Source organism: Cottoperca gobio, unplaced genomic scaffold (genome assembly GCF_900634415.1).
Source record: "Cottoperca gobio unplaced genomic scaffold, fCotGob3.1 fCotGob3_357arrow_ctg1, whole genome shotgun sequence".
NCBI lineage: Eukaryota > Metazoa > Chordata > Actinopteri > Perciformes > Bovichtidae > Cottoperca > Cottoperca gobio.
Window position 1 is genome coordinate 45,449 of NW_021166955.1, and position 26,324 is coordinate 71,772.

Sequence of the window (26,324 nt, forward strand, 5' to 3'; positions counted from 1 at the left end):
TATTACGAGAATAAAGTCGTAAAATTACGAGAATAAAGTCGTAAAATTACAAAAATAAAGTCGTAATATTACGAGAATAAAGTCGTAATTTTCCGCAAATAAAGACGTAATGTTACGAGAATAAAGTCGTAATGTTACGAGAATAAAGTCGTAATATTACGAGAATAAAGTCGTAAAATTACGAGAATAAAGTCGTAATGTTACGAGAATATAGTTGTAATGTTACTAGATTAAAATTGTAAAATTACGAGAATAAGAAAGTTATTTTCTTCAGATTCATGTAGTTCTGCTCTCTCTCAGGACGCCATGGTGGTGATTCTCAAGAGTCTCTTGCCCGGCTGCCTTTTCAACATCATCGGCTTCGGCTCCACTTTTAAATCTCTTTTCACGACCAGCCAGAACTACGAGGAGGTAAAGCTGCACATTCCTGCAGGTCCAGAGGTTCCTCCAGACTCACAGTTTGCGTTTCCTCCTCCCAGGATGCCCTGGCGCTGGCCTGCGAGTACGTTAAGAAGATCCAGGCAGACATGGGGGGTACCAACATCCTGGCCCCGCTCAGCTGGATCCTGAGGCAGCCCATGTTCAGTGGACACCCCCGCCTCCTCTTCCTGCTCACAGACGGGGCCGTCAGTAACACGGGCAGCGTCATCGAGCTGGTGCGCAGCCACGCACGCTACATCAGGCGAGTACCACCGAAGAAGAGATCAATAATTATATATGTATATATATATGTATATATACATATATATATACGTTATATAATGTCTAAAACGGACCTCATGTGAAAACAGGTTTGGATTATTTATCCTCTAGAACTCGTTTTCTGCCAGACTAAAAGAAAACATTATTAGCTGCACGTTATCACACTCCGCTCACAAACAGACACAAACACAACAACGATGAGTCCATGAGAAAGTTTTATTACGCTGACATTTCAACCTGAACTCATCACAAACGTAAAGCTGCTGGTCAAACTTCATTTATTTAAGTCTGTTAAATATAAAATAATAGAAGATGTCTGAGTTTTTTAAATCTTTAATAACAAGTAAAAGAACTTTCAAATCACTTCTTCGTCTCCTTGTTTCTGACAGACAAACTTTTATGAATAAAAACAGAGATTAGATTATCGTCAGCTGCATTATTACATTACAGGTCATTTAGCAGACACTCTTATCCAGAGGACTTGCAGTGGACTAACTACAGGGATAGTCTCCATGAAGCAACTCAGGGTTAAATACCTTGCTCAGGCACAATGGTGGTATTGAACTCACGACCTTCTGGTTTGGAAGGCGTACCTCCAGACCACTAACCTATCACCACTCCACGCATGTCTCTGTTCATGCAGATGTTTCACGTTCGGCATCGGGCAGACGGCCTGCAGGAGGCTGGTGCAGGGCCTGGCCTTGGTGTCCAGAGGTAGCGCAGAGTTCCTGTCTGACGGAGAGCGGCTGCAGCCGAAGGTACTCGTCTTCATCACCATGCAGCCAGTACGTGTCTGATCCTGAGGAGGGTCGAAGCTGTTTTATCTCAAGTCTTATCTCCACAGATGATAAAGTCCCTGAAGAAGACCCTGTCTCCAGTGCTCAGTGATATCTCCATCGAGTGGCTGTTTCCTGAGACCAAAGAGGTGCTTCTGTCCCCCGTGGGCAACAGCTTCCTGTTCCCAGGGGACAGTCTGATCGGATACAGCGTCGTCTGTGACACGACGCGCTATCACACGAACCCCAAGTCTGTGAGTGCAACACGCTGAACACAAAGACTGTAGGGGTGTGACAGAGATGCAGTTTAAAGTTCTTCTCAGACCTGAAGGTTGCTGCTTCTTCAGAAAACAGACAGGAAGAAGTTCCTCGTGATTGATTTAAAACGTCTTCAGGCTGACCATGACCTTGTTGTGTGTTATCTGTGCAGGATAAGAGGATGAGATACTCTATGATGCGCTCCATCGAGTCAGCCAGCTCCGTGTTTTACCACTCTCAGGAGGAGGATCCGCTGAGGGCCGGAGACAGTCAGTGTGAGTCCTGCAGGGACTCCATGAGCCACAGCCCGGCCCCCGCAGAGCAGGACCCCGCGGGTGAGAAGCAGAACCAACTCTCTTTCTAACATCAAGGACTCGAGGATGCTTTGGACTCTGTAGTCCATCTGTAGTCCAGCTGCAGTCCAACTGTAGTCCAACTGTGGTCCAGCTGCAGTCCAACTGTACTCCAGCTGTAGTCTAGTTACTGTCCAGCTGTAGTCCAGTTACAGTCCAACTGTACTCCAGCTGTAGTCCAGCTGTAGTCCAGCTGCAGTCCAACTGTAGTCCAGCTGTAGTCTAGTTGCAGTCCAGCTGTAGTCCAGTTACAGTCCAACTGTACTCCAGCTGTAGTCCAGTTACAGTCCAGCTGCAGTCCAACTGTAGTCCAGCTGTAGTCCAGTTACAGTCCAACTGTACTCCAGCTGTAGTCTAGTTGCAGTCCAGCTGTAGTCCAGTTACAGGCCAACTGTACTCCAGCTGTAGTCCAGTTACAGTCCAGCTGTAGTCCAGGTATACACAATATACAAATTACATCAGTGGTCATTTTAAAATCAGTGTCACTTTTACACAGTTTGTAGTTTCATCAGATGTGCAGCTCAGTAAAATATAATCTCAGGGATTATAGAGGCCACAATATTATTACAGAAATCATGTTTATCTGCTTGTCGCACATTTCAATCAGCAATTTATTTTATTCATCCCAAATAAAATGATGCTTTTGGAAATAAAAAGAAAGAAGTCGGTTCATACTAGCCCTGTATCACGTAAATATAGAAAGAGAAGAGTAAAAATTCAGAGACAAAGACGAAGAAGAACTTGTGTGTCGAGGTTCTGAAATGTTTCCGTGTGAACATCAGGGCTGGATTGTCAGACGTCTCCCAGAAGGCGTGCGTACAGCACCAACCAGATAACGGACTACAACTCGGCCAAGAAGACCCTCACCCCCAGTGACCCTTCCTCTGTGGGGCCCAAGAACCCCCTGAGGAGAGCCAAAGTCCAGGAGCTTCTTGGGCAGACGAGCCCCGATCACGAGGCCCGCTGGAGGAGCGACTACCAGGTGACTGCTGCTGCGTGAAACACTAATAATAATACAATAATATTATAATTTAAATTAAATTATAATAAACAACAATATAACAATAATATTACAATAATAGTAATACAATAATATTAAAATTGAAATTACAATAAAACAACAATTATAGCATTTAGAACATTTGTAACAATTATAGCAATAATAATAAAAGAATATTATAATATTATAATTTAAATGTAATAATAATAAAAGAATATTATAATATTATAATTTAAATGTAATAATAATAAAACAACAGACTGAGATGAAAACACACTGAGATGAAAACACTGAGATGAAAATACACTGAGATGAAAACACACTGAGATGAAAACACCGAGATGAAAACACTGAGATGAAAACACTGAGATGAAAACACTGAGATGAAAACACCGAGATGAAAACACTGAGATGAAAACACTGAGATGAACACACTGAGATGAAAACACTGAGATGAAAACACTGAGATGAAAATACACTGAGATGAAAACACTGAGATGAAAACACTGAGATGAAAATACACTGAGATGAAAACACTGAGATGACCAGCATAAAGAGTTGATGGTCCCTGCACTTTATTAAACCCAGAATGCAACAGGGTGTTTGAATTTAATTAGATTAAGATTAATGATTTTGTTTTCAGCCGCAGCCGGCGAGCCTGTGCGCCGGGTTTTCTTCCAGAGGGCTTCCTGCCGGCAGCCAGTGGCCGCTGCTGAAGCAGGAAGCCTCATACTCAGAGCTTCATCCTCTGGCCGCCGGCATCATGTCTGCCGGGGACGATGGATCCAGGTCGTCCTCTGACAGCCCGTCTGTCGGCAGCGTCGGAGACACAGGTCAGCCCAAAGACTCACCATGTCTTTAAACACACGCGTCGACGTGTAAGAAACTTTAAGAACAGTTTAAAGGAACAGTTTAAAGGAACAGTTTAAAGGAATAGTTTAAAAGAATAGTTTAAAGGAACAGTTTAAATTAATAGTTTAGAGGAACAGTTTAAAATAATAGTTTAGAGGAACAGTTTAAAGAAACAGTTTAAAGGAATAGTTTAAAAGAATAGTTTAAAGGAACAGTTTAAATGAATAGTTTAGAGGAACAGTTTAAAGGAACAGTTTAAATGAATAGTTGAGAGGAACAGTTTAAATGAACAGTTTAAAGGAACAGTTTAAATTAATAGTTTAGAGGAACAGTTTAAAGGAACAGTTTAAAGGAATAGTTTAAAAGAATAGTTTAAAGGAACAGTTTAAATGAATAGTTTAGAGGAACAGTTTAAAGGAACAGTTTAAAGGAATAGTTTAGAGGAACAGTTTAAAGGAACAGTTTAAAGGAACAGTTTAAATTAATAGTTTAGAGGAACAGTTTAAAGGAACAGTTTAAAGGAATAGTTTAAAAGAATAGTTTAAAGGAACAGTTTAAATGAATAGTTTAGAGGAACAGTTTAAAGGAACAGTTTAAATGAATAGTTGAGAGGAACAGTTTAAATGAACAGTTTAAAGGAACAGTTTAAATTAATAGTTGAGAGGAACAGTTTAAAGGAACAGTTTAAAGGAATAGTTTACAAGAATAGTTTAAAGCAACAGTTTAAAGGAACAGTTTAAAGGTGTTAGAGGCTTTAGGAACAGTTTAAAGGAACAGTTTAAAGGAATAGTTTAAAAGAATAGTTTAAAGGAATAGTTTAAACTCTAAACTCGGAATAGTTTAAACTCTAAACTCGGAATAGTTTAGACTCGGAAATGTATTTTAGTTCACGCCTCTCCTTTCCTCCACTCTGTCTCTGACTGTAGGTGTGTCGCCGCCCTTCGCGAAGTACAGCGGAGGAGGGAATGTGAAAGCGCAAAGCAAAAATAAAAAATCGTAATAAAAAATACTTTAGTTTTCCTTTTTACAAACAATTTTGCAACACCCTTGCAGTACCCCCTGTTGAAGACCTATGGTTTAGTGAGGAATAGTTTAAAGGAACAGTTAGAAGGAATAGTTTCACATTTTGGGAAATTCTCTTTTTCTGCAACTTTGCTTTTTTGTTTGGAGTAAACAAACCAGATATTATTTATTGAGCTTTACGCCTCGTTTCCACATCGCTCTGTGTTTACATGCCACAGGGACTGCGTGTACTGAATGCTAACAGGAAGTTAGCATTAGCGATTTAGCTAACAGGGGGTTTCATTCCATTCAGTGGCTTGAAAATGTTGATGAAGTAGTTGTAAGATTATAAAGAAAGTATTTCATCTGATTCAACACATTGTGATTGTTTTGCTAAACTATATAAATCGAAGGTGAAAGTATCAGACTTCATTATTGTACATTTGTTTGTTTAAAATGGATTAGGACCGACAGAGCTGGAGAAGGACAAGAAATGGTTTTCAAAATTTAGAAACAAAAGAAAATGAATCATGAAAAAAAGAGGGGGGGGGGGGGCAGTCTGTAAAACACTTTAATACATTTTTAATTTGAGATCCATCCAAGCAGAGAGCTTTGGGAACATATCCATTTACTGTACGAGTAAAGATGCACACTGAGGAGCTGAACTGCTGTTTCAGATGGATATGGACACCAGCTGTGTCAGGCAGAAACCCTGCAGGAGGTGCGGCCGTCAGACCCTGGAGCAGCCGACCCGCTCATAGGCGACTGTAAGGCTGTAGTGTCCGGCCTGCTGTGTGGGCGGGCCGCCAGCTGGGAGGTCGTCTTCGACATCGAGCCCTTCCTGAGTGGCCGGGAGCGCGAGGAGAAGGTTCATGAGGAGCTGTGGAACGAGACCTTCCACCACATGGCCGGGCGCTCCATCATACGTGACTTCGAGAACATGGCGGATAAAGAGTGTGAGATCGAGCACGGTGAGCTCCACGGGGTTCACTGTTTACATTATTATTATTATTATTATTATTATTATTATTTGTATATTGATTATTTGCCTCGTGTTCCCTTGAATCAAGAAGAAAATCATTTTTAAAAACGAGGTTTTCTTCAGGAGTTTTTATCATTTTCATGTTTTTGTTTTAAAAAATAAAAGTTATTTCATTAAGTTACTGCAAGTGAAAGTTTTGAATCTATTACACAGAAATGCGAGTTTAAATGACACAATATGAAGTTGATATAATTTCCAGCTTAATTATGTTAACACAAATCATCAAAATAGTGTTTGTAACTTTACAGGTTTATCTTGATCAAAAAACATTCAGAGTTCCCATGAACGGGGGCCAACAGTCAAGGTTGACTTATTTTGATTGACATGCATTATTTAATAACGTAACAAACGCCCATCTTTCACTGAATCCGACCTGAACATTAACCATGTGTTTAAAACTGCCACTGTGATTGAAATGTAAACACAGAAGCATCGTTTTTCAGGAGACAATTGATACGATCTGATATATATATGTTTTTCTTATTTTTATATATATATATATTTTAATATGTTTTGTTTGCTGGGAGATTATTTAGTTTTTTTGTGAATGTTTAATATTCTTATCTCTCTTGAAAAAATAGATTTTAATCTCAATGAGACCTGATTAAATAAAAAAAGAAAACAGTTTGTCCGATTGAAGCTGAAGACAGTTAGCGTAGCTTAGCATAAAGACGAGATCCAGCAGATGGAACGAAGGGATTTGGTTGGTTGTCCTACCTGTTGACAGAGCCAGACCAGCTGTTTCCTGTTTCCTGTCTGTGTGCTTATTTAATGCATTTAATGTGTAATGTGTGAATCCTGTATAAAGGATGTATGTTTATGTCATTATATTTTTTTGTCATTATATCATGATGTCATTATGTCATGTGATATGTTAATGATTCTCAACAGCCTCAGGCAGGAAGTACCAGCTTTATGCGGTTCACACCAGCAAGGCCTGCAACATCCTGAGCAAACACACAGCGTTCGTTCCCGTCGACCTGGACACCAACGAGTATCTGCAGACGTGCATTGAATACATGAACCCTGGTGAGTGTGAGGACGTCTCACGTCATTCAGTCCTCTCCACGACTTTCAACCTCAAACTGAACTCTTTCAATATTAAATACAAGACCAGTAGCGACTCGCCGCCATATTGCTCGAACGCTTAAATAATGAGAGACATAGAGATGTAGACATAGAGACTTAGACAAAGAGATGTAGACAAAGAGATGTAGACATAGAGACGTAGGCAAAGAGACATAGACAGAGAGACGTAGTCAGAGAGACGTAGAATGTGAGACGTAGAAATAGAGACGTAGACATAGAGACGTAGACAAAGAGACATAGACAGAGAGACGTAGTCAGAGAGACGTAGAATGTGAGACGTAGAAATAGAGACGTAGACATAGAGATGTAGACAAAGAGACTTAGACAAAGAGATGTAGACATAGAGACGTAGACAAAGAGACATAGACAGAGAGACGTAGTCAGAGAGAGGTAGAATGTGAGACGTAGAAATAGAGACGTAGACATAGAGATGTAGACAAAGAGACTTAGACATATAGCCGTAGACATAAAGACGTAGACCAGAGACGTAGACAAAGAAACGTAGACAGAGAGAATTAGTCAGAGAGACGTAGAACGAGAGACGTAGTAGGAGAGACGCAGACATAGAGACGTAGACTGAGAGACGTAGTCTGAGAGACGTAGACATAGAGAAGTAGACATAGAGATGTAGACATAGAGACATAGAGACGTAGACATATAGAGACCTAGCCATATATACGTAGACATATAGACGTAGACATAGAGATGTAGACATAGAGACATTGACATAGAGACATAGAGACGTAAACATAAAGACGTAGACATAGAGACGTGGACAAATATACGTACACATAAAGACGTAGCCATAGATACGTAGACATAGAGACGTAGACATAGAGACGTAGACATATATAGACGTAGAAATAGAGATGTAGACATAGAGACGTAGACATAGAGACGTAGACATATAGAGACGTAGACAAATATATTTACACATAAAGACGTAGACATAGATACGTAGACATAGAGACATAGACATAGAGACGTAGAAATAGTGACGTAGACATAGAGACGTAGACATAGAGACGTAGACATAGAGACGTAGACATAGAGACGTAGAAATAGTGACGTAGACATAGAGACGTAGACTGAGAGACGTAGTCTGAGAGACGTAGACATAGAGAAGTAGACATAGAGATGTAGACATAGAGACATAGAGACGTAGACATATAGAGACCTAGACATATAGACGTAGACATATAGACGTAGACAGAGATGTAGACATAGAGACGTAGACATAGAGACGTAAACATAAAGACGTAGACATAGAGACGTGGACAAATATACGTACACATAAAGACGTAGCCATAAAGACGTAGACATAGAGACGTAGACAAAGAAATGTAGACATAGAGACATAGACATATACAGACGTAGACATAGAGACGTAGACATAAAGACGTAGACATAAAGACGTAGCCATAGAGACGTAGACATAGAGACGTAGACAAAGAAATGTAGACATAGAGACATAGACATATACAGACGTAGACATAGAGACGTAGACATAAAGACGTAGACATAGAGACGTAGACATAGAGACGTAGACTGAGAGACGTAGTCTGAGAGACGTAGACATAGAGAAGTAGACATAGAGATGTAGACATAGAGACATAGAGACGTAGACATATAGAGACCTAGCCATATATACGTAGACATATAGACGTAGACATAGAGATGTAGACATAGAGACATTGACATAGAGACATAGACATAGAGATGTAAACATAAAGACGTAGACATAGAGACGTGGACAAATATACGTACACATAAAGACGTAGCCATAGATACGTAGACATATATAGACGTAGAAATAGAGATGTAGACATAGAGACGTAGACATAGAGACATAGACATATAGAGACGTAGACAAATATATTTACACATAAAGACGTAGACATAGATACGTAGACATAGAGACATAGAGACGTAGAAATAGTGACGTAGACATAGAGACGTAGACATAGAGACGTAGAAATAGTGACGTAGACATAGAGAAGTAGCTATAGAAATGTAGACATAGAGACATAGAGACGTAGACATATAGAGACCTAGCCATATAGACGTAGACATATAGACGTAGACAGAGATGTAGACAGAGAGACATTGACATAGAGACGTAGACATAGAGACGTAGACATAGAGACGTAAACATAAAGACGTAGACATAGAGACGTGGACAAATATACGTACACATAAAGACGTAGCCATAGATACGTAGACATAGAGACGTAGACATAGAGACGTAGACATATATAGACGTAGAAATAGAGACGTAGACATAGAGACGTAGACATAGAGACGTAGACATATAGAGACGTAGACAAATATATTTACACATAAAGACGTAGACATAGATACGTAGACATAGAGACATAGACATAGAGACGTAGAACGAGAGACGTAGACATAGAGACGTAGACTGAGAGACGTAGTCAGAGAGGCGTAGACATAGAGACGTAAACATAGAGACGTAGACATAGAGATGTAGACATAGAGACGCAGACATAGAATCGTAGACATAGAGACGTAGACTGAGAGACGTAGTCAGAGAGACGTAGACATACAGAAGTAGACATAGAGACGTAGACATATATATGTAGACATAAAGACGTAGACATAGATACGTAGACATAGGGACGTAGACATAGAGACGTAGACATAAAGATGTTGATATAGAGACGTAGACACAGAGACACAGACATAGAGACGTAGACATAGAGACATAGACATAGATACGTAGACATGGAGAAGTAGACATAGAGAAGTAGACATATATAGACGTAGATATAGAGACGTAGACATAGAGACGTAGACATAGAGACGTAGACATAGAGACGTAAACATATATACGTAGACATAGAGACGTAGACATAGAGATGTAGACATATAGACGTAGACATATATATACGTAGACTTGAAGACGCAGACATATAGACGTAGACATGGAGACGCAGACATATAGACGTAGACGTAGATATAAAGTATTCATTTACATCAGGCCACAATATGTTCTTCTTGTGTGAACAGTGAAAGTTTCTAGTGATCTGTGTGAAGGAGGCTCCACTGTTCTGATCCAAACAGACATCAGTGTGTTGCAGACACAGCACGGGTCCAAGGATACTGAAAATGTGTTTGTGTTCCAGGTGAAGGGCTGAAGAGAGGCTCGCGGTCGAGCTCTCGCTCAGGGAGCAGGAAGACCCGAGGATACTCCGTGGGGCTCGGCCGCTCGCAGTCTGGAGGCGTGTCGGAGGACGAGCTCCTGCACAACAGTACGAATCTTTTTAATAACTTGCATTTACACCCCGACGACATATACAGAATACAAAGTACAAAGTACAAGAGCCACAGAGGAATGGAATTTATCTTTCACTTTTTAAATATTGGTGGTGGGGGGGCGTTGTAATTATTATGCGTATTATTAACATAATATCAATATTAAATGTTTTAAATATCACAGTTCTGTATCGTAAATAACAGCAACGAGTACAGACGCATCACATGTTTTAAGATTAAGTTTTTATATTTATTTAAATCGTCGTTGTGTGAAGTGGAACCTGCAGATCTTTAGCTGCTTCACATTAAAACACTTCAGCTTCATGGGGGGGGGGGGAGGAGCAGCGTAGCAACAGCCTAAGTTCTGCAGGTTCGTGATGAGAGGCTGTTGAATGGTGATGCTTCTTAAAACATCAGAAACAGTGAACGTTTATTTTAAATGTCTCTGATCTCAGGTGGAGAGGACGGAGTGTCTCCCTGTAGCACGCCCACCTCCGCCGGCTGGGAGCGCTGCAGCTTCACTGAGGGTACGTGCAGCACGTCTGCATTGTTGTTATTCAACTTTTTTTTAACCAGACAACCAGGTTTCAAAGACAGAAGTCCCTGCAGGACGTGTTCACCTCAGGTATGTGGTTTGTCCTCGTTATGATGAGACGTCTCCGCTCCTGTAACTCTGTCTCTGTGTGTCCTCAGTCTCCCAGAGGAGTCCCTCCGTCACCTCAGACCAGTCCCAGAAGTCTGTGGAAAGCTTCTTCTCCGCCCGGTGGGTGACAGCAGACAAGAATGTGTTGAAATATTATATTATAATATTATAAGTAAAAGTAACAATGACCATTTCACAAAACAACTCCAGTAAAAGTATGAAGAAGTTCAATTGTTTTAATATTGTTTAGTTTGTGCGGAGAACAATAATAATAATCTTTATAATTATAACAATATCATTATTAATAATAAGAATAAGAATAATACATTACCAGTGGCAGAGTATAAAGTGACTGGGCTGTATTTCATTGACAGAGACCTGACAGGGACCTAACAGAAACCTAACAAGGACCGGTGAGATACCTGACAGAGATCGAACAGAGACCTGACAGAGACGTGACAGAGACCTGACAGAAATCGAACAGAGACCTGACAGAGACCTGACAGAGACCTGAAAGACACCTACCAGAGACCTGACATAGACCTGAAAGACACCTAACAGAGACCTAACAGAGACCTGACAGAGACCTGAAAGACACCAAACAGAGATCTCACAGAGACCTGACAGAGACCTGACAGAGATCGAACAGAGACCTAACAGAGACCTGACAGAGACCTGACAGAGACCTGACGGATACCTGACAGAGACCTGACAGAGACCTGACAGAGACTTGAAAGAGATCGAACAGAGACCTGACAGAGACCTGACGGATACCTGACAGAGACCTAACAGAGACCTGACAGAGACCTGAAGGATACCTGACAGAGACCTGACAGAGATCGAACAGAGACCTAACAGACACCTGACAGAGACCTGACAGAGACCTGAAAGAGATCGAACAGAGACCTGACAGAGACCTGACGGAAACCTGACAGACAACTAACAGAGACCTGACAGAGACCTGAAGGATACCTGACAGAGACCTGACAGAGATCGAACAGAGAACTAACAGAGACCTGACAGAGACCTGAAGGATACCTGACAGAGACCTGACAGAGATCGAACAGAGACCTAACAGAGACCTGACAGAGACCTGATGGATACCTGATAAAGACCTGACAGAGATCGAACAGAGAACTAACAGAGACCTGACAGAGACCTGAAGGATACCTGACAGAGACCTGACAGAGATCGAACAGAGACCTAACAGAGACCTGACAGAGACCTGACGGATACCTGATAAAGACCTGACAGAGACCTAACAGAGACCTAACAAAGACCTGACAGATACCTGATAGAGACCTGACAGAGACCTAACAGAAACCTAACAGAGACCGGACAGAGACCTGACAGAGATCGAAAAGAGACCTGAGAGAGACCTGAAAGACACCTAACAGAGACCTGAAAGAGATCGAACAGAGACCTGATAGAGATCGAACGGAGACCTGACAGAGACCTGACAGAGATCGAACAGAGACCTAACAGAGACCTGACAGAGACCTGAAAGAGACCTAACAGAGACCTGACAGAGACATGCTAGATACCTGATAGAGACCTGACACAGACCAAACAGAGACCTGACAGAAACCAAACAGAGACCTGACAGAGACCTAACAGAGACCTATCAGAGATCTGACAGAGACCTATCAGAGATCTGACAGAGACCTATCAGAGATCTGACAGAGACCTGACAGAGACCTAACAGAGACCTGACAGAGACATAACAGAGACCTAACAGAGACCTGACAAGGACCTGACAGAAACCTAACAGAGATCTCACAGAGACCTGACAGAGACCTGACAGAGATTGAACAGAGACCTGACACAGACCTAACAGAGACTTAACAGAGAGCTAACAAAGACTTGACAGAGACCTGACAGAGACCTGACAGAGAACTGAAAGAGATCGAACAGAGACCTGACAGAGACCTGACAGAGACCTGACAGAGACCTAACAGAGACCTGAAAGAGATCGAACAGAGACCTGACACAGACCTAACAGAGACCTAACAGTGAGCTGACAGAGACCTGACAGAGACCTGACAGAGACCTAACAGAGATCTGACAGAGACTTGACAGAGACCTGACAGAGACCTGACAGCGATCGAACAGAGACCTGAAAGAGATTGAACAGAGACCTGACACAGACCTAACAGAGACCTAACAGAGAGCTAACAAAGACCTGACAGAGACCTGACAGAGACCTGAAAGAGATCGAACAGAGACCTGACAGTGACCTGACAGAGACCTGACAGAGATCAAACAGAGACCTAACAGAGACCTGACAGAGATCGAACAGAGACCTAACGGATACCTGACAGAGACCTGACAGAGACCTGACAGAGACCTGAAAGAGATCGAACAGAGACCTGACAGAGACCTGACAGATATCTAACAGAGACCTGACAGAGACCTGACAGAGATCGAACGGAGACCTGACGGAGATCTGACGGATACCTGATAGAGACAAAAACGAGCGTGAACAGGAACTACAGAAACATATTTTTCTGCTATTTTTATATGTGTGCACTCACAGTGTATGTAGTATATATTGTATTGTGTACTCACAGTATTATTAGTATACATTGTGTACTCGCAGTATTATTAGTATACATTGTGTACTCACAGTATTTGTAATATATATTATATTGTGTACTCCTCTTCTCTGCAGGCTGGCTCTCACCAGGACTCGCCTCCTGACTCGAGCGGCTAAAGGCTTCATGTGTCGGTCTCACAGCAAGTCTGGAGAGTCGGGAGAGAGCGACACCGAGAATAAAGACTATATCCCTCTGGTGAGCTGCAGCTTACATTACATGTGGATGTTCTGCAGATACATAAACATGTGGATGTTTATTTTGCATATTTTGCATGTGCTCTTCGGCTTGGCAGTCCTCTCGTATGTCAACCTCCTGTGTCGATCTCAGGCAGCCCATAATCCTGTGTTTTCACTTCCTGCCGTCTGCTGCAACTGCGTTCCTGTGATACCTTCAAGGACAAAGGTTAGGTAGTGTCAGGCAAGAGCAGGCAGGGGCCATCACAGGTCGGATTATGTTCTCTCCGCACTAGGGTTCGCTTGGAAACGGTCCGACACCACAGAACGATTCCTGCGTTACGAACTGCAAAAAAGGCTGTTAGGCCAGAATCGAACCAGGAAGTTGCAGTTACGCATGCCGTGTGTGCTGTCATCACTCTGCTACCAACCTGGTTTACTTTAATTTTAAACAGTAAATACCACGAGACTCACTTTAGATTTCAAAGTCAAGTAAACTGAAAACCGGGGCCGGAAATCGCAGCGGATAAATGGATTTCATCCCTCGTCATGTCATTACTTACACCTGTGCTTTTCCTGCTGTGACATGTCAACATGTGAACAAGGCAGATTTCTTGTTTCTGCCGAACAAAAGAAATATGCAGTGACAGACTGTAATATATTATATCTCTGCTCCTACCTGGAACCTGCAGAACCTTGAAGCAGGCTCTAATTATTCTGTGCACACCTTGTTCATGTTTTATTCATTACTTTTCAAATTCAAAGGAAAGAAAGCATCTGTCAGAAATTATCTGAATGGCTGCCCCCGAAAAAAGGATTTCCCTTCAGCGACCAGCTGCAGATTAGAGCAGGAAGTAATGAACAATAGAAGATGTTGTTTCAATACGCAGATAAGAACAGCAGGTGCTCCATGATCAGCTCCCGTCTTATTTCATTGTTGTGCTTTCAATAAATCTAAAACAATTGCAAACAGAAGACATTTCAGGGTCTTTAATTAAGGTATAATCTGTATAAACTGAGTTCCAAACCCAGAGAAATGTGTAATGTTCCTGAAGGTAACGTTTCCTCTCTCTCCTGTCATGGTGTCATCAGTCCTGTGTTGTATATGTAGTGAGACAGAGAAATGTGTAATGTCCCTGAAGGTAACGTTTCCTCTCTCTCCTGTCATGATGTCATCAGTCCTGTGTTGTATATGTAGTGAGACAGAGACATGTCTAATGTTCCTGAAGGTAACGTTTCCTCTCTCTCTCCTGTCATGGTGTCATCAGTCCTGTGTTGTATATGTAGTGAGACAGAGACATGTGTAATGTCCCTGAAGGTAACGTTTCCTCTCTCTCCTGTCATGGTGTCATCAGTCCTGTGTTGTATATGTAGTGAGACTGAGAAATGTGTAATGTTCCTGAAGGTAACGTTTCCTCTCTCTCTCCTGTCATGGTGTCATCAGTCCTGTGTTGTATATGTAGTGAGACAGAGACATGTATAATGTTCCTGAAGGTAACGTTTCCTCTCTCCTGTCATGGTGTCATCAGTCCTGTGTTGTATATGTAGTGAGACAGAGACATGTGTAATGTCCCTGAAGGTAACGTTTCCTCTCTCTCCTGTCATGGTGTCATCAGTCCTGTGTTGTATATGTAGTGAGACAGAGAAATGTGTAATGTTCCTGAAGGTAACGTTTCCTCTCTCTCCTGTCATGGTGTCATCAGTCCTGTGTTGTATATGTAGTGAGACAGAGACATGTGTAATGTTCCTGAAGGTAGCGTTTCCTCTCTCTCTCCTATCTTGGTGTCATCAGTCCTGTGTTGTATATGTAGTGAGACAGAGACATGTGTAATGTTCCTGAAGGTAACGTTTCCTCTCTCTCTCCTGTCATGGTGTCATCAGTCCTGTGTTGTATATGTAGTGAGACAGAGACATGTGTAATGTTCCTGAAGGTAGCGTTTCCTCTCTCTCTCCTATCATGGTGTCATCAGTCCTGTGTTGTATATGTAGTGAGACAGAGAAATGTGTAATGTTCCTGAAGGTAACGTTTCCTCTCTCCTGTCATGGTGTCATCAGTCCTGTGTTGTATATGTAGTGAGACAGAGACATGTGTAATGTTCCTGAAGGTAGCGTTTCCTCTCTCTCTCCTATCATGGTGTCATCAGTCCTGTGTTGTATATGTAGTGAGACAGAGAAATGTGTAATGTCCCTGAAGGTAACGTTTCCTCTCTCCTGTCATGGCGTCGTCTCCCCTTTGAGCAGCGTCAGCGTTGTGTTTGTCTGCAAAAGCTTCATAAACTGACTGTTTATCCAGTTTTAAGACACTTTTCACATGTTGGTGTTTTTAACTCTATATTTTAAGGATTTTAGTCCTCGGACGTCTGGATCTTAAGTTCTCAGAGAAACAAGTTGAGCAAACGTTAGCGGCAGCCGAACAGCGTGCAGGAGAAACTCTGATGTTTAAATGTTTTAATGTTTGAATCAGAGGAGAGAAGAACTCCCATGATGCACTGCTGCTGCACCACCACCACACCAAACTCCCATGATGCACCACTGCTGAACCACCACACCAAACTCCCATGATGCACCACTGCTGCACCACCACACCAAACTCCCATGATGCACCACTGCTGCACCACCACACCAAACTCCCATGATGCACCACTGCTGCACCACCACACCAAACTCCCATGTTGCACTGCTGCTGCTACTACTTTTACACGTTTTCTTTGAGAGTCGTTGTATTTCCAGTTCTACTTCACTGCTTAAACAGGTTGGAAGCACAATGAAATAACAAACTTAACTTACGCTGTAAACTGTTTCCTTTCTGCACAGGTGTTGCTGCAGTTGGCTAGCGGTGCGTTTCCGCTGGACGCTGCGCTGTGTTATGCCATCAACGTGCCCATGGAGAAGCTGAAGTGGACGTCCCCCTTCAGCAACCACCGCAGTAGCCTGGCCCACCCGTCTCACTGCAGCAGCCGCCGCGCCGATCATGGATTTGGATCCCTGTGTGAGCCAGAAACAGAGCTCACTGTGGGCATGCTCAGCCCGCCTCATTATCCTTCCTCATTAGGCAGTCCTTGCTCAACCGGCGAGCCCCTACTCTCACAGGCGGACAGCGGACGGGGCTCTGGGTCAGGGGGCTTGGAAACGGCATCGCTGAAGAGGCTGCTGGATGCAGAGAGCATGGTGTGGGCCACGGCGGTGGCCCTCGCCTGGCTGGAGCACAGCTCTGCCAGTCATTTCATCGAGTGGGAGCTGGCAGCCGCCAAGGCCAGCATGTGGCTGACCGCGCAGGAAATCCCAGAAGGCCGAGACTTGGCGTCCGTCAAGGCTGCCGCCAATCAGCTGTTCATCATCCTCAGACACTGGGACGAAAACCTGCAGCTGAACATGCTGTGTTACAACCCCAACAGTGTGTGAGGGAGGGGACACACCTCTCAGTACTTACGATACTATGCTGTTTGTCCTCTGGAGTCTGATTTATCCGTTGCAGTTGTGAACAACTTGTAGTTTCTTCTGTTTGTGTGCTGTCCCTCTAAACATATCAGAGGCACCGGCTGTTACCTCGCTGGTGCCACTTCTCAGTGTTAAGGTCAAGGTCAATGTTAAATCTGTGGCATGCGGGTGTGTCAACGTCTGAGAAAAGCTCTTATTGTCATCATATTGATGTTACAGGCTGAATGCTGCAAAACGCTTGTAAGAAAAAACAGTTTTACTGTTTTTACGTCTTTACAGCATTTTCTGATTGTATTGTGGTAAACAATGTCACATGATAACATCTGGGTGCTTGCTCGCCGTCCTGCCTGTCTTTTCTAATGCCTGTTATTAATATTTGCCTTTTCTGCAGTTTTATTATAACAGACACAGAAACATATGCAAACGCTAAAGAAAATATATAATATATGTTAACATTTGTTTAAAAAAGATGTGGCTTTGATGGGAATCTATGAATATGTCACCAGCAGGTTGTTTACTGTCTATTATTTAGTGATACATACAGTTTATATTTTTTCACTTCTGAGTTTACCTGTGTTAGAAGTTTGATCTGCATTAGTTTTAAATTCAAAGAGAGTGACGCAGATGAAGTTAGTTGTTACTAAATATTTTCACCCTATAACTGCTGCATAGCTAAACTAACTGACGAAGTTAACGTTAGCTTGCTAACATATAAGCCGCTCAGACGGACCTCTGATCAACTAGCTGTTTAATAAAACTTAAAGTTTTTTAATCAAATGTTTATAAAAAAGAATTACACATGGTTTCCTTTTAATACTTGAAGTAAATCTAGTTTTTCTCTCCTGCTCCACAGAGAGTGAAGAATCACAAAACGTAGAAAAGTTTTAATAAACTGAAGGTTAAACAACAGGAACCGTCACAAACCTTGACTTTTCAGATAGCTTTCTGTTGTTAAACGCGGCTCCATTTACTCTAATTCATCAAGACGTTTGAAAGTTTTTTGATTCTTCGTTCTCCATAGAGGCAGAAGAGAAAAGTTTTAGTTCAGAAGTTCAAGGAAACACAAGAGAAACTGATGTCCAAAGGATCATTGTAGGGTGAAGTTTTCCTTTAAAGTCAAATAATCTCGAAGATCTCTGTCTCGTTCTCCTCAGTGGTAACAATGGAACGCTGCCAATTTCCCCCAGAAATGTCGCCAGAGACTTCCTGTTACTAATTAATACTGCAGATGCAAAGTCGGCCATCGCCTCCAGCAGCGATAGATAGTGACCTAACAGACTGTTGTGTCTTTGAAGACAGTTAAAACAATTAACTCATAGTTAATTACAACTTAGACTCAAACTTAGTAAAGGATTAGTTGACAGTTGGTGCAGGTCGACGCTCACCGTTTCATTTACCGTAAGTGCCTGGCAAAGGTTTAAAGTGAAGTAAAGAAAATGTGTTCACTGCAGTTTAATCCGTGTGGGCAGTTCTTTTCTTAAATATACAGTAGTACCTGTCTTTTTGAGTGGCGTAAAGGTGTCTTTCTGTGTTGATGTTCCTCTTTCTTATTCCATCACGGCGTTGCTTTACTCAGGTATTTATTCTTTTTTCCACTCACGCTGAGTTGCGTAAATCCTTCTGCATGAACACAGGTGTTTGTGTTATGATGTTTAAAGACTAAATTGCCACATTGGAGCCAGTAGTGCAGTTTTGCTGTCTGAAATACAGTAGATGTCATATAGTAATATTTTGTGCTGTAATTGCAGTAGTAAGTGCAGCTGTAATATTATAAATTGTATTTTATGTACCGGTTGTATTGTGCAGTTCCACTTGCTGTGTGTGCCTTTATAAATGATTGTGACTGTTGAGGCTGTTGGAAGCTTCTGTAGTGTCTTTATAACTGTCAGCAGCTCTGCAGGTGAATGTAATAAAACAACTACCACCAAAGTTACACGTTTTATAGCCGTTATTGACCCACTGTGAACAACGAGGGGTACCTCAAGGATCCTTCTCTTTTCCCTCTTTAGTGTGATTTTCCACTCACATGTCTGTAATGCATTATAATAGCTCTGTATATATCCATCCATCCATCGTCTACCGCTTATCCGGGGTAGGGTCGCGGGGGCAGCAGCTCCAGTAAGGAACCCCAATCTTCCCTTCTCCGGGCCACATCCTCCAGCTCCGACTGGGGGATCCTGAGGCGTTTCCAGGCCAGTGAGGAGATATCATCTCTCCATCGAGTCCTGGGTCTTCCCCGGGGTCTCCTCCCAGCTGGACGTGCCTGGAACACCTCCCTAGGGAGGCACCCAGGTGGCATCCTTACTAGATGCCCGAACCACCTCAACTGGCTCCTTTCAAGGTAAAGGAGCAGCGGCTCTACTCCGAGTCTCTCACGGATGGCTGAGCTTCTCACCCTATCTCTAAGGGAGACGCCAGCCACCCGTCTGAGAAAACCCATTTCGGCCGCTTGTACCCGTGATCTCGTTCTTTCGGTCATGACCCAGCCTTCATGACCATAGGTGAGGGTAGGAACGAAGATCGACCGGTAGATCGAGAGCTTTGCCTTCTGGCTCAGCTCTCTTTTCGTCACAACGGTGCGGTAAAGTGACTGTAATATCCGGACACAACTCTCGCTTTGGGCGTACAGGGAATGGATGGCCCTCAAAAATGACCCCCTCACCCCATACTCCCGCAGCACCTCCCACAGTATCACCCGGTCATACGCCTTCTCCAGATCCACAAAACACAGGTAGACTGGATGGGCGTACTCCCAGGCCCCCTCCAGGATCCTTGCGAGAGTGAAGAGTTGGTCCGTTGTTCCACGACCAGGACGGAATCCGCATTGTCCCTCTTCAATCAGAGGTTTGACTACCGGCCGAACCCTTTCCAGTACCTTGGAGTAGACTTTACCAGGGAGGCTGAGAAGTGTGATACCCCTGTAGTTGGCACACACTCTCTGGTCCCCCTTTTTAAATGGGGGAACCACCACCCCGGTCTGCCAACCCCTAGGCACTGTCCCAGACTTCCACGCAATGTTGACGAGGCGTGTCAACCAAGACAGCCCCTCAACACCCAAAGCCTTCAGCATTTCTGGACGGATCTCATCAACCCCTGCAGTTTTGCCACTGTGGAGTTGTTTGACTACCTCAGTGACTTCCATCAGGGAAATTGACGATGATCCCCCATCAGCTTCCAGCTCTGCCTCAACCATAGAGGGCGTGTTAGTCGGATTCAGGAGTTCCTCAAAGTGCTCCTTCCACCGGCCGATAACCTTCTCAGTCAAAGTCAGCAGGGTCCCACCCTTGCTGTACACAGCTTGGATGGTTCCTCGCTTCCCCCTCCTGAGGTGCCGGATGGTTTTCCAGAAGCACCTTGGTGACGACCGAAAGTCCTTCTCCATAGCTTCTCCGAACTTCTCCCACACCCACTGCTTTGCCTCTGACACGGCAGAGGCTACCGCCCTTCTAGTCCTTTGGTACCCTGCAACTGTTTCCGGAGTCCTCCCGGATAACATAACCCGGAAGGACTCCTTCAGTCGGACGGCTTCCCTGACCACCGGGGTCCACCACGGTGTTCGAGTACGAGTTCGAGTACCGTACCGTAATGAACAGTAATGTACCGTACTGTACCACAATGTACCGTATTGTACCGTAATGAACCGTAATGTACCGTACTGTACCACAATGTACCGTATTGTACCGTAATGAACCGTAATACACCGTATTGTACCGTAATGAACCGTAATATACTGTATTGTACCGTAATGAACCGTAATATACTGTAATGTACCATAATGTACCGTATTGTACCATAATATACCGTATTGTACCGTAATGTACTGTATTGTACCATAATAAACCGTAATATATACCGTATTGTACCGTGATGTACCATAATGTACCGTATTATACCGTAATATACCGTATTGTACCGTAATGTACCATATTGTACCGTAATAAACCGTAATATATACCGTAATGTACAGCATTGTACCGTAATAAACCGTAATATATACCGTATTGTACTATAATGTACCGTATTGTACTGTAATATACCATTTTGTACCGTAATAAAGCGTATTGTACCGTAATAAACCGTAATATATACCGTATTGTACCGTATTGTACCGTAATGTACCGTATTGTACCGTAATGAACCGTAATATACTGTATTGTACCGTAATAAACCGTAATATATACCGTATTGTAGCGTATTGTAGCGTATTGTACCGTAATGTACCATAATGTACCGTATTGTACCGTAATAAACCGTAATATATACCGTATTGTGCCGTATTGTACCGTAATGTAACGTATTGTCATACCTTTCAACATTGACAATTTTCTGGTGGACTCCGTCCATACCTTCACAGCTCTCAGCCCAGTTTACTGGCGGATAACGTTTTTCAGCTAAAGTTAAACATCATACTGCCACCTGCTTTACCGGAGGCCACTTTACCATGTACACTTTTTTAAGTTAGGCCTATTTTTATTTTTGAAAGGTTAAAAATACGGGATAATTACAGGAAATATTTAAACGGGAGGACAGTGGGACCGAAGGAAACATACAGGATGATCCCGGGAAAAACGGGAGGGTTGACAGGTATGCATAATGAAACGTAATATACCGTATTGTATTAAAAACTGTAATTGGCTGATTTAATAAATAAACTTTGTGTATTTCCATTTGAGCCATTAGCAGCAGAACATCTCTAGAGACTCAACACTTAATCCGCCGTCATGGTCTCCATTTCCACTGCTTTGCCGATGATATCCAGCTCCTCATCTCCCATCATTCCCCACCGTATCCTGACAAACTAAACTGTGATGAATCCAAAATCATCATCATTGGACCAAAAACGCTCCCCAAACCCAGCCACAACCTCACCCTCACCCTCAACATCGACGGATCCTCAGTCTCCACCTCCCCTCACTTCCAGAACCTTCTCCTTCCACAAACACACCAAACATCTCACCAGACGGCCTTATTCTCAAAAACATCGCCCGTCTCCGTCCATCCTTCTTCTCCACAGCTGCAGAAACCCTCATCCACGTCTTCATCACCTCCTGTCTGGACTCCTGTAACAGCCTCCTCTACGGTTCACCCACAAAACTCATCAATAAACTCCAACTCATCATTCAAATGCTCAACAATGTATTATTATTATTATTATTATTACTTCAGAGTCGTCAGAACGTCAGAACTGAAAAACTTTTCGAACATCATTCAACATTTGTCAGTGTGAAGAAATAATTTCTCTCTCGAGATGAAAGGAATTTATTTCTGTATTTCACAGGTTTGTTCATAGAGCAGATTATTTTATTCTGTTTCACATTCTTCAGTCCGACTTCTAAATATTATTATTATATTCAACATTCAGCAGATACTTTATCCGTCAGTATGGAAACAAGTGCATCAAATCTGTAACACACACATATTTATATATATATTTATATATATAAAAATATGTGTATATATATATATATTTTTTTATATATATAAAAAATATATAAATATATATATGTGTATATATATATATATTTTTTTATATATAAAAAAAAAAATATAAATATATATATGTGTATATGTGTGTGTATATGTGTGTGTATATGTGTATATGTGTTCTGCAGATCACATTTTATTTTCAATGAAAATAAGAATAATGATATTCCCTCCTCCAGTAACATCTTTTAGAAATCTACCAGATGTTTGCAGATGTTCAGCCCGGATGTAAAACGCTGTCACGATGTTCTAACAGCTGTGTTTATATGAATCATCTAAAGGTCTGACTCTAGCTGTTGTAGAGCGGCACCACCCGCTCTATGGGCGCCCTGCAGATGGGGCATCTCTTGGGCTCGGGCAACACGTCGTAACAAGGCGCACAGGCGCACACGTGCCCGCACTGTAGGAAGACGCAGGAGCGGTCCCGGCCGAGGCACACGGCGCAGCTGCCGGGCGACACGCCGCTCTCCTCCACGTTCAGTTCACGCAGACGCTTCTTCTGCTGCTCCTTGAACTCCCGCAGCAGGCCGCGCTCCTTCCTGCTCTCCCGGTGGTGCGCGTAGCGCTTCCACAGGAGGAAGAGCAGCGTGGAGCAGGCGGCGATGCCGAACACGGCGGTGAGGATCCTCCACAGCCTCACGCTGCCGCTCTGCTTCCTGAGCAGACAGTCGTAGTCCAGCCGCGTGAGGAAATAGCGGAAGCCTTGTTTGGGCGGCTGCAGCTTGATCAGGTTGTTGTCCAGCACGAGCTCGCCCACGCCCGTGACGCTGTCGCCCACACGCAGCATCTCCTCGCTCTCGTGGATGCCTTTGGGCCGCTCCCCGCTGATGAAGTGTCCGATGACGTTGGACAGAGACTGCACGGTGGGGTGGAAGTTCTCGTAGGTCGTCTCCAGGTCCAGCTCCGCGGCGTCCAGCGGCCGCACGACCCGCACTGTGGCGGCGACGGCGTGGTCGTGAGAGGCGAGGGAGAAGGGCACCGTGTTGGTGCGCTGGTGGATGATCTTCTCGGTGTTGTTCCTGTTCAGACACCAGTTATTAATCACATGCACTGAGACTCTTTGTTTTATAATAACTTAGACTGAAAAGTGTTTTTAGGTTAAAGCTGCTTCATTCAAAGAATTACATTAAAATAAAATGTATGAACGAAACTAAGGTCACGGTTATCATTTTATTCTTTAAAAGATACAAATAAAACGTCATGAGTTCAGAGAATATTAAAAACTACCCAGCATGCATTGTGTGTGCATATTAAAAACAGATGTTGCTATGAACAGATCAGATCATTAGTTCTTCCCTCCACGTAGATTCAATAATAAATAAAAACAGCGTCATGAACACAAACCTTCTGAGTTTCCTCAGAAACACAGGAAGTGATTCACAGAGAAGATCAATAACATGCCCCCCCCCCCCCCCACACACGTACCAGAGGTGCGTGCTGCGGTTCACACCATCTTCTCCTCCTTCAGCGTCAGACGCTCAATCACACCTTTGCAGTTTTCAACAAACTGACTGTTCAGAGTTTCTTTCACTGACCTCACGACACCTGCAGCGTTCAACACGTGTTATTAATAACATGCTTAGTATTATTATTATGATCTCATCCAGTATAAGTTCTATAAAACACCTTCTATGACGGCGTACGGGACGCATCTCCCAGGAGTTTCCGACAGGAGGGTTTTTAGATCCTGCTCCATGGACACTTTCTTGGCTTCCTGTGGACATTAAAGATGAACTGAATGCAACTTCACAGCCAATAAACTCTGTTATTAACGGACTCACGCCGCGCGTGCACCTTCAATCTGGGCCACAGTCTCAGTGGCGGCTCCTGTACACGGAGTAGAAGACGGCGGTCAGAGCCGAGCTGCTGGCCAACAGCAGCATCTGTGCAGCCGAGGGGTTTCCCACCGGAGTCCATCCTGAGGCTGCTGCATCCAGCGCTGGGGGGGGGGGGGGGGGGGGGGGGAATATACACTTCAAATCAGTGCAACTTTCAGCTACTGATACCTAAGATTTGTCATTTTCTGCTTTCTTTTTCTACTCTCGTGTTGCAATTAAAGTTATTTAGAGATCAATCTGCCAATAATTGTTACAACTAATCTTTGAGTCTGTGAAATAATAATAACTAATAATAATAATAATGGATAATAATATTATAATACTATAATGAAATGATATGATCATCCTAATAATATGATAATGCTGATGATGTAATGATACTACTCATCCTACTCCTACTGATGACTATGATACTGATAATAATAATAAATAATAAATAATCATAATCATAATAAATATGCTCCGCCTAATGCTCCTCCTCCTCCTCATGCTCCTCCTCCTGCTACATCCTGCCCTCCTATGCTCATGCTCATGCTACTAATCTCCGCCTGCTCTACTCCTCCTTCTCCTCTCCTGCTACTCATCCTTATCCTGCTTCCTCCTGCTCCTCCTGCTCCTCCTCCTGCTACTCCTCCTCCTGCTCCTCCTGCTCCTCCTCCGCTCCTCTCCTCCTCTCCTCCTCCTGCTCCTCCTCCTCCTGCCTGCTCCTCCTGCTCATCTCCTCCTCGCTCCTCCTGCTCCTCCTCCTGCTCCTCCTCCTCCTGCTCCTCTCTCCTCCTCCTGCTCCTCCTCCTGCTGCCTCCTCCTCCTCCTCCCTCGTCCTCTCTCTTTCTCTTTCCCCGTGCTTCCCCTCCCCCGCTCCCCCCCCTCGTGCCTTCGGCTGTTCTTTTCTTTTCCCGCCCTCTGCTTTTTCTTTCTTTCCGCCACCCCCTCCTTTCGAGTCTGCCCTGCGCCGCCTTTTCCCCATTGTTTTTTAAATTATTTCCAATATTCATCAAATGAGAAATAAAAGAAAATTAATTATTTATTTTGACTAAAATGTTGCCTTATAATTTTCTTGTAGTGGAAAGGATTGATGCCCACAAGGAACATGTTATAACAAAAATACAAATACAATTGAGAAAGAAATATAAAGATAGAAATGTTTCTTACATCCCCGAAAATAAAATAAATAAAACATTAAACCAGTTTTCTTCAGGGATGACAACATCGTGAGGCAAAGGGTCATTTAACTGCAATAAATCTGAAGTTAGCACATTAAACTGACGTTAATTAAACCACCACGTTAGTGTAGTTATGACCCTTCGTTATAAACGAAAGCTAAACGTAGCTTTAACTTCCTTATTGTTAGCTAGCTACGTTAGCTGTGCACTAGCTAGCGACGCAACACATAAATGAACCCAGTTTAACAGTCTGGCTGAGAGAAATCATATCCGTCATGTTACAGAACATTTAATCAGTATTATCCTGTAAGAACCGCGTTAAAACCCGCTGTTTCTAACCTGTATTCACTCTCGGCCCCCCCACTGTCAACACAGCTCCACACTTCAAAATAAAAGCTCCTGAAGTGTAATGCTCCTCCCGGCCTGCAGGGGGCGGTGCATACTGGGGATAATAAAGCTCCTGAAGTGTAATGCTCCTCCCGGCCTGCAGGGGGCGGTGCAGACTGAGGATAATAAAGCTCCTGAAGTGTAATGCTCCTCCCGGCCTGCAGGGGGCGGTGCATACTGGGGATAATAAAGCTCCTGAAGTGTAATGCTCCTCCCGGCCTGCAGGGGGCGGTGCAGACTGGGGATAATAA

At 43.2% G+C, this 26,324-nt stretch overlaps 2 protein-coding genes across 2 annotated transcripts; one reads left to right on the forward strand and one right to left on the reverse strand.

Moving 5' to 3' along the window:
- The first annotated feature begins 305 nt into the window (after positions 1-305).
- vwa5b1 (von Willebrand factor A domain containing 5B1) lies at positions 306-17,337 on the forward strand. Its single transcript, XM_029427682.1, has 14 exons — positions 306-411; positions 480-682; positions 1,346-1,460; positions 1,547-1,732; positions 1,909-2,071; positions 2,872-3,071; positions 3,733-3,922; positions 5,621-5,899; positions 6,877-7,014; positions 10,221-10,346; positions 10,806-10,877; positions 11,044-11,113; positions 13,665-13,785; positions 16,578-17,337. Exons 1-14 carry the CDS (start codon positions 307-309, stop codon positions 17,163-17,165), a joined length of 2,556 nt encoding a protein of 851 aa, XP_029283542.1. The 5' UTR covers position 306; the 3' UTR covers positions 17,166-17,337.
- Positions 17,338-22,859: 5,522 nt separating this feature from the next.
- On the reverse strand, positions 22,860-24,468 carry LOC115005732 (mitochondrial ubiquitin ligase activator of NFKB 1-like). Its single transcript, XM_029427683.1, is given in 4 exon segments — positions 22,860-23,704; positions 24,111-24,132; positions 24,135-24,230; positions 24,312-24,468. Coding segments are annotated over 4 exon segments (918 nt in total). The 5' UTR covers positions 24,382-24,468; the 3' UTR covers positions 22,860-22,974.
- Between the last annotated feature and the right edge of the window lie 1,856 nt (positions 24,469-26,324).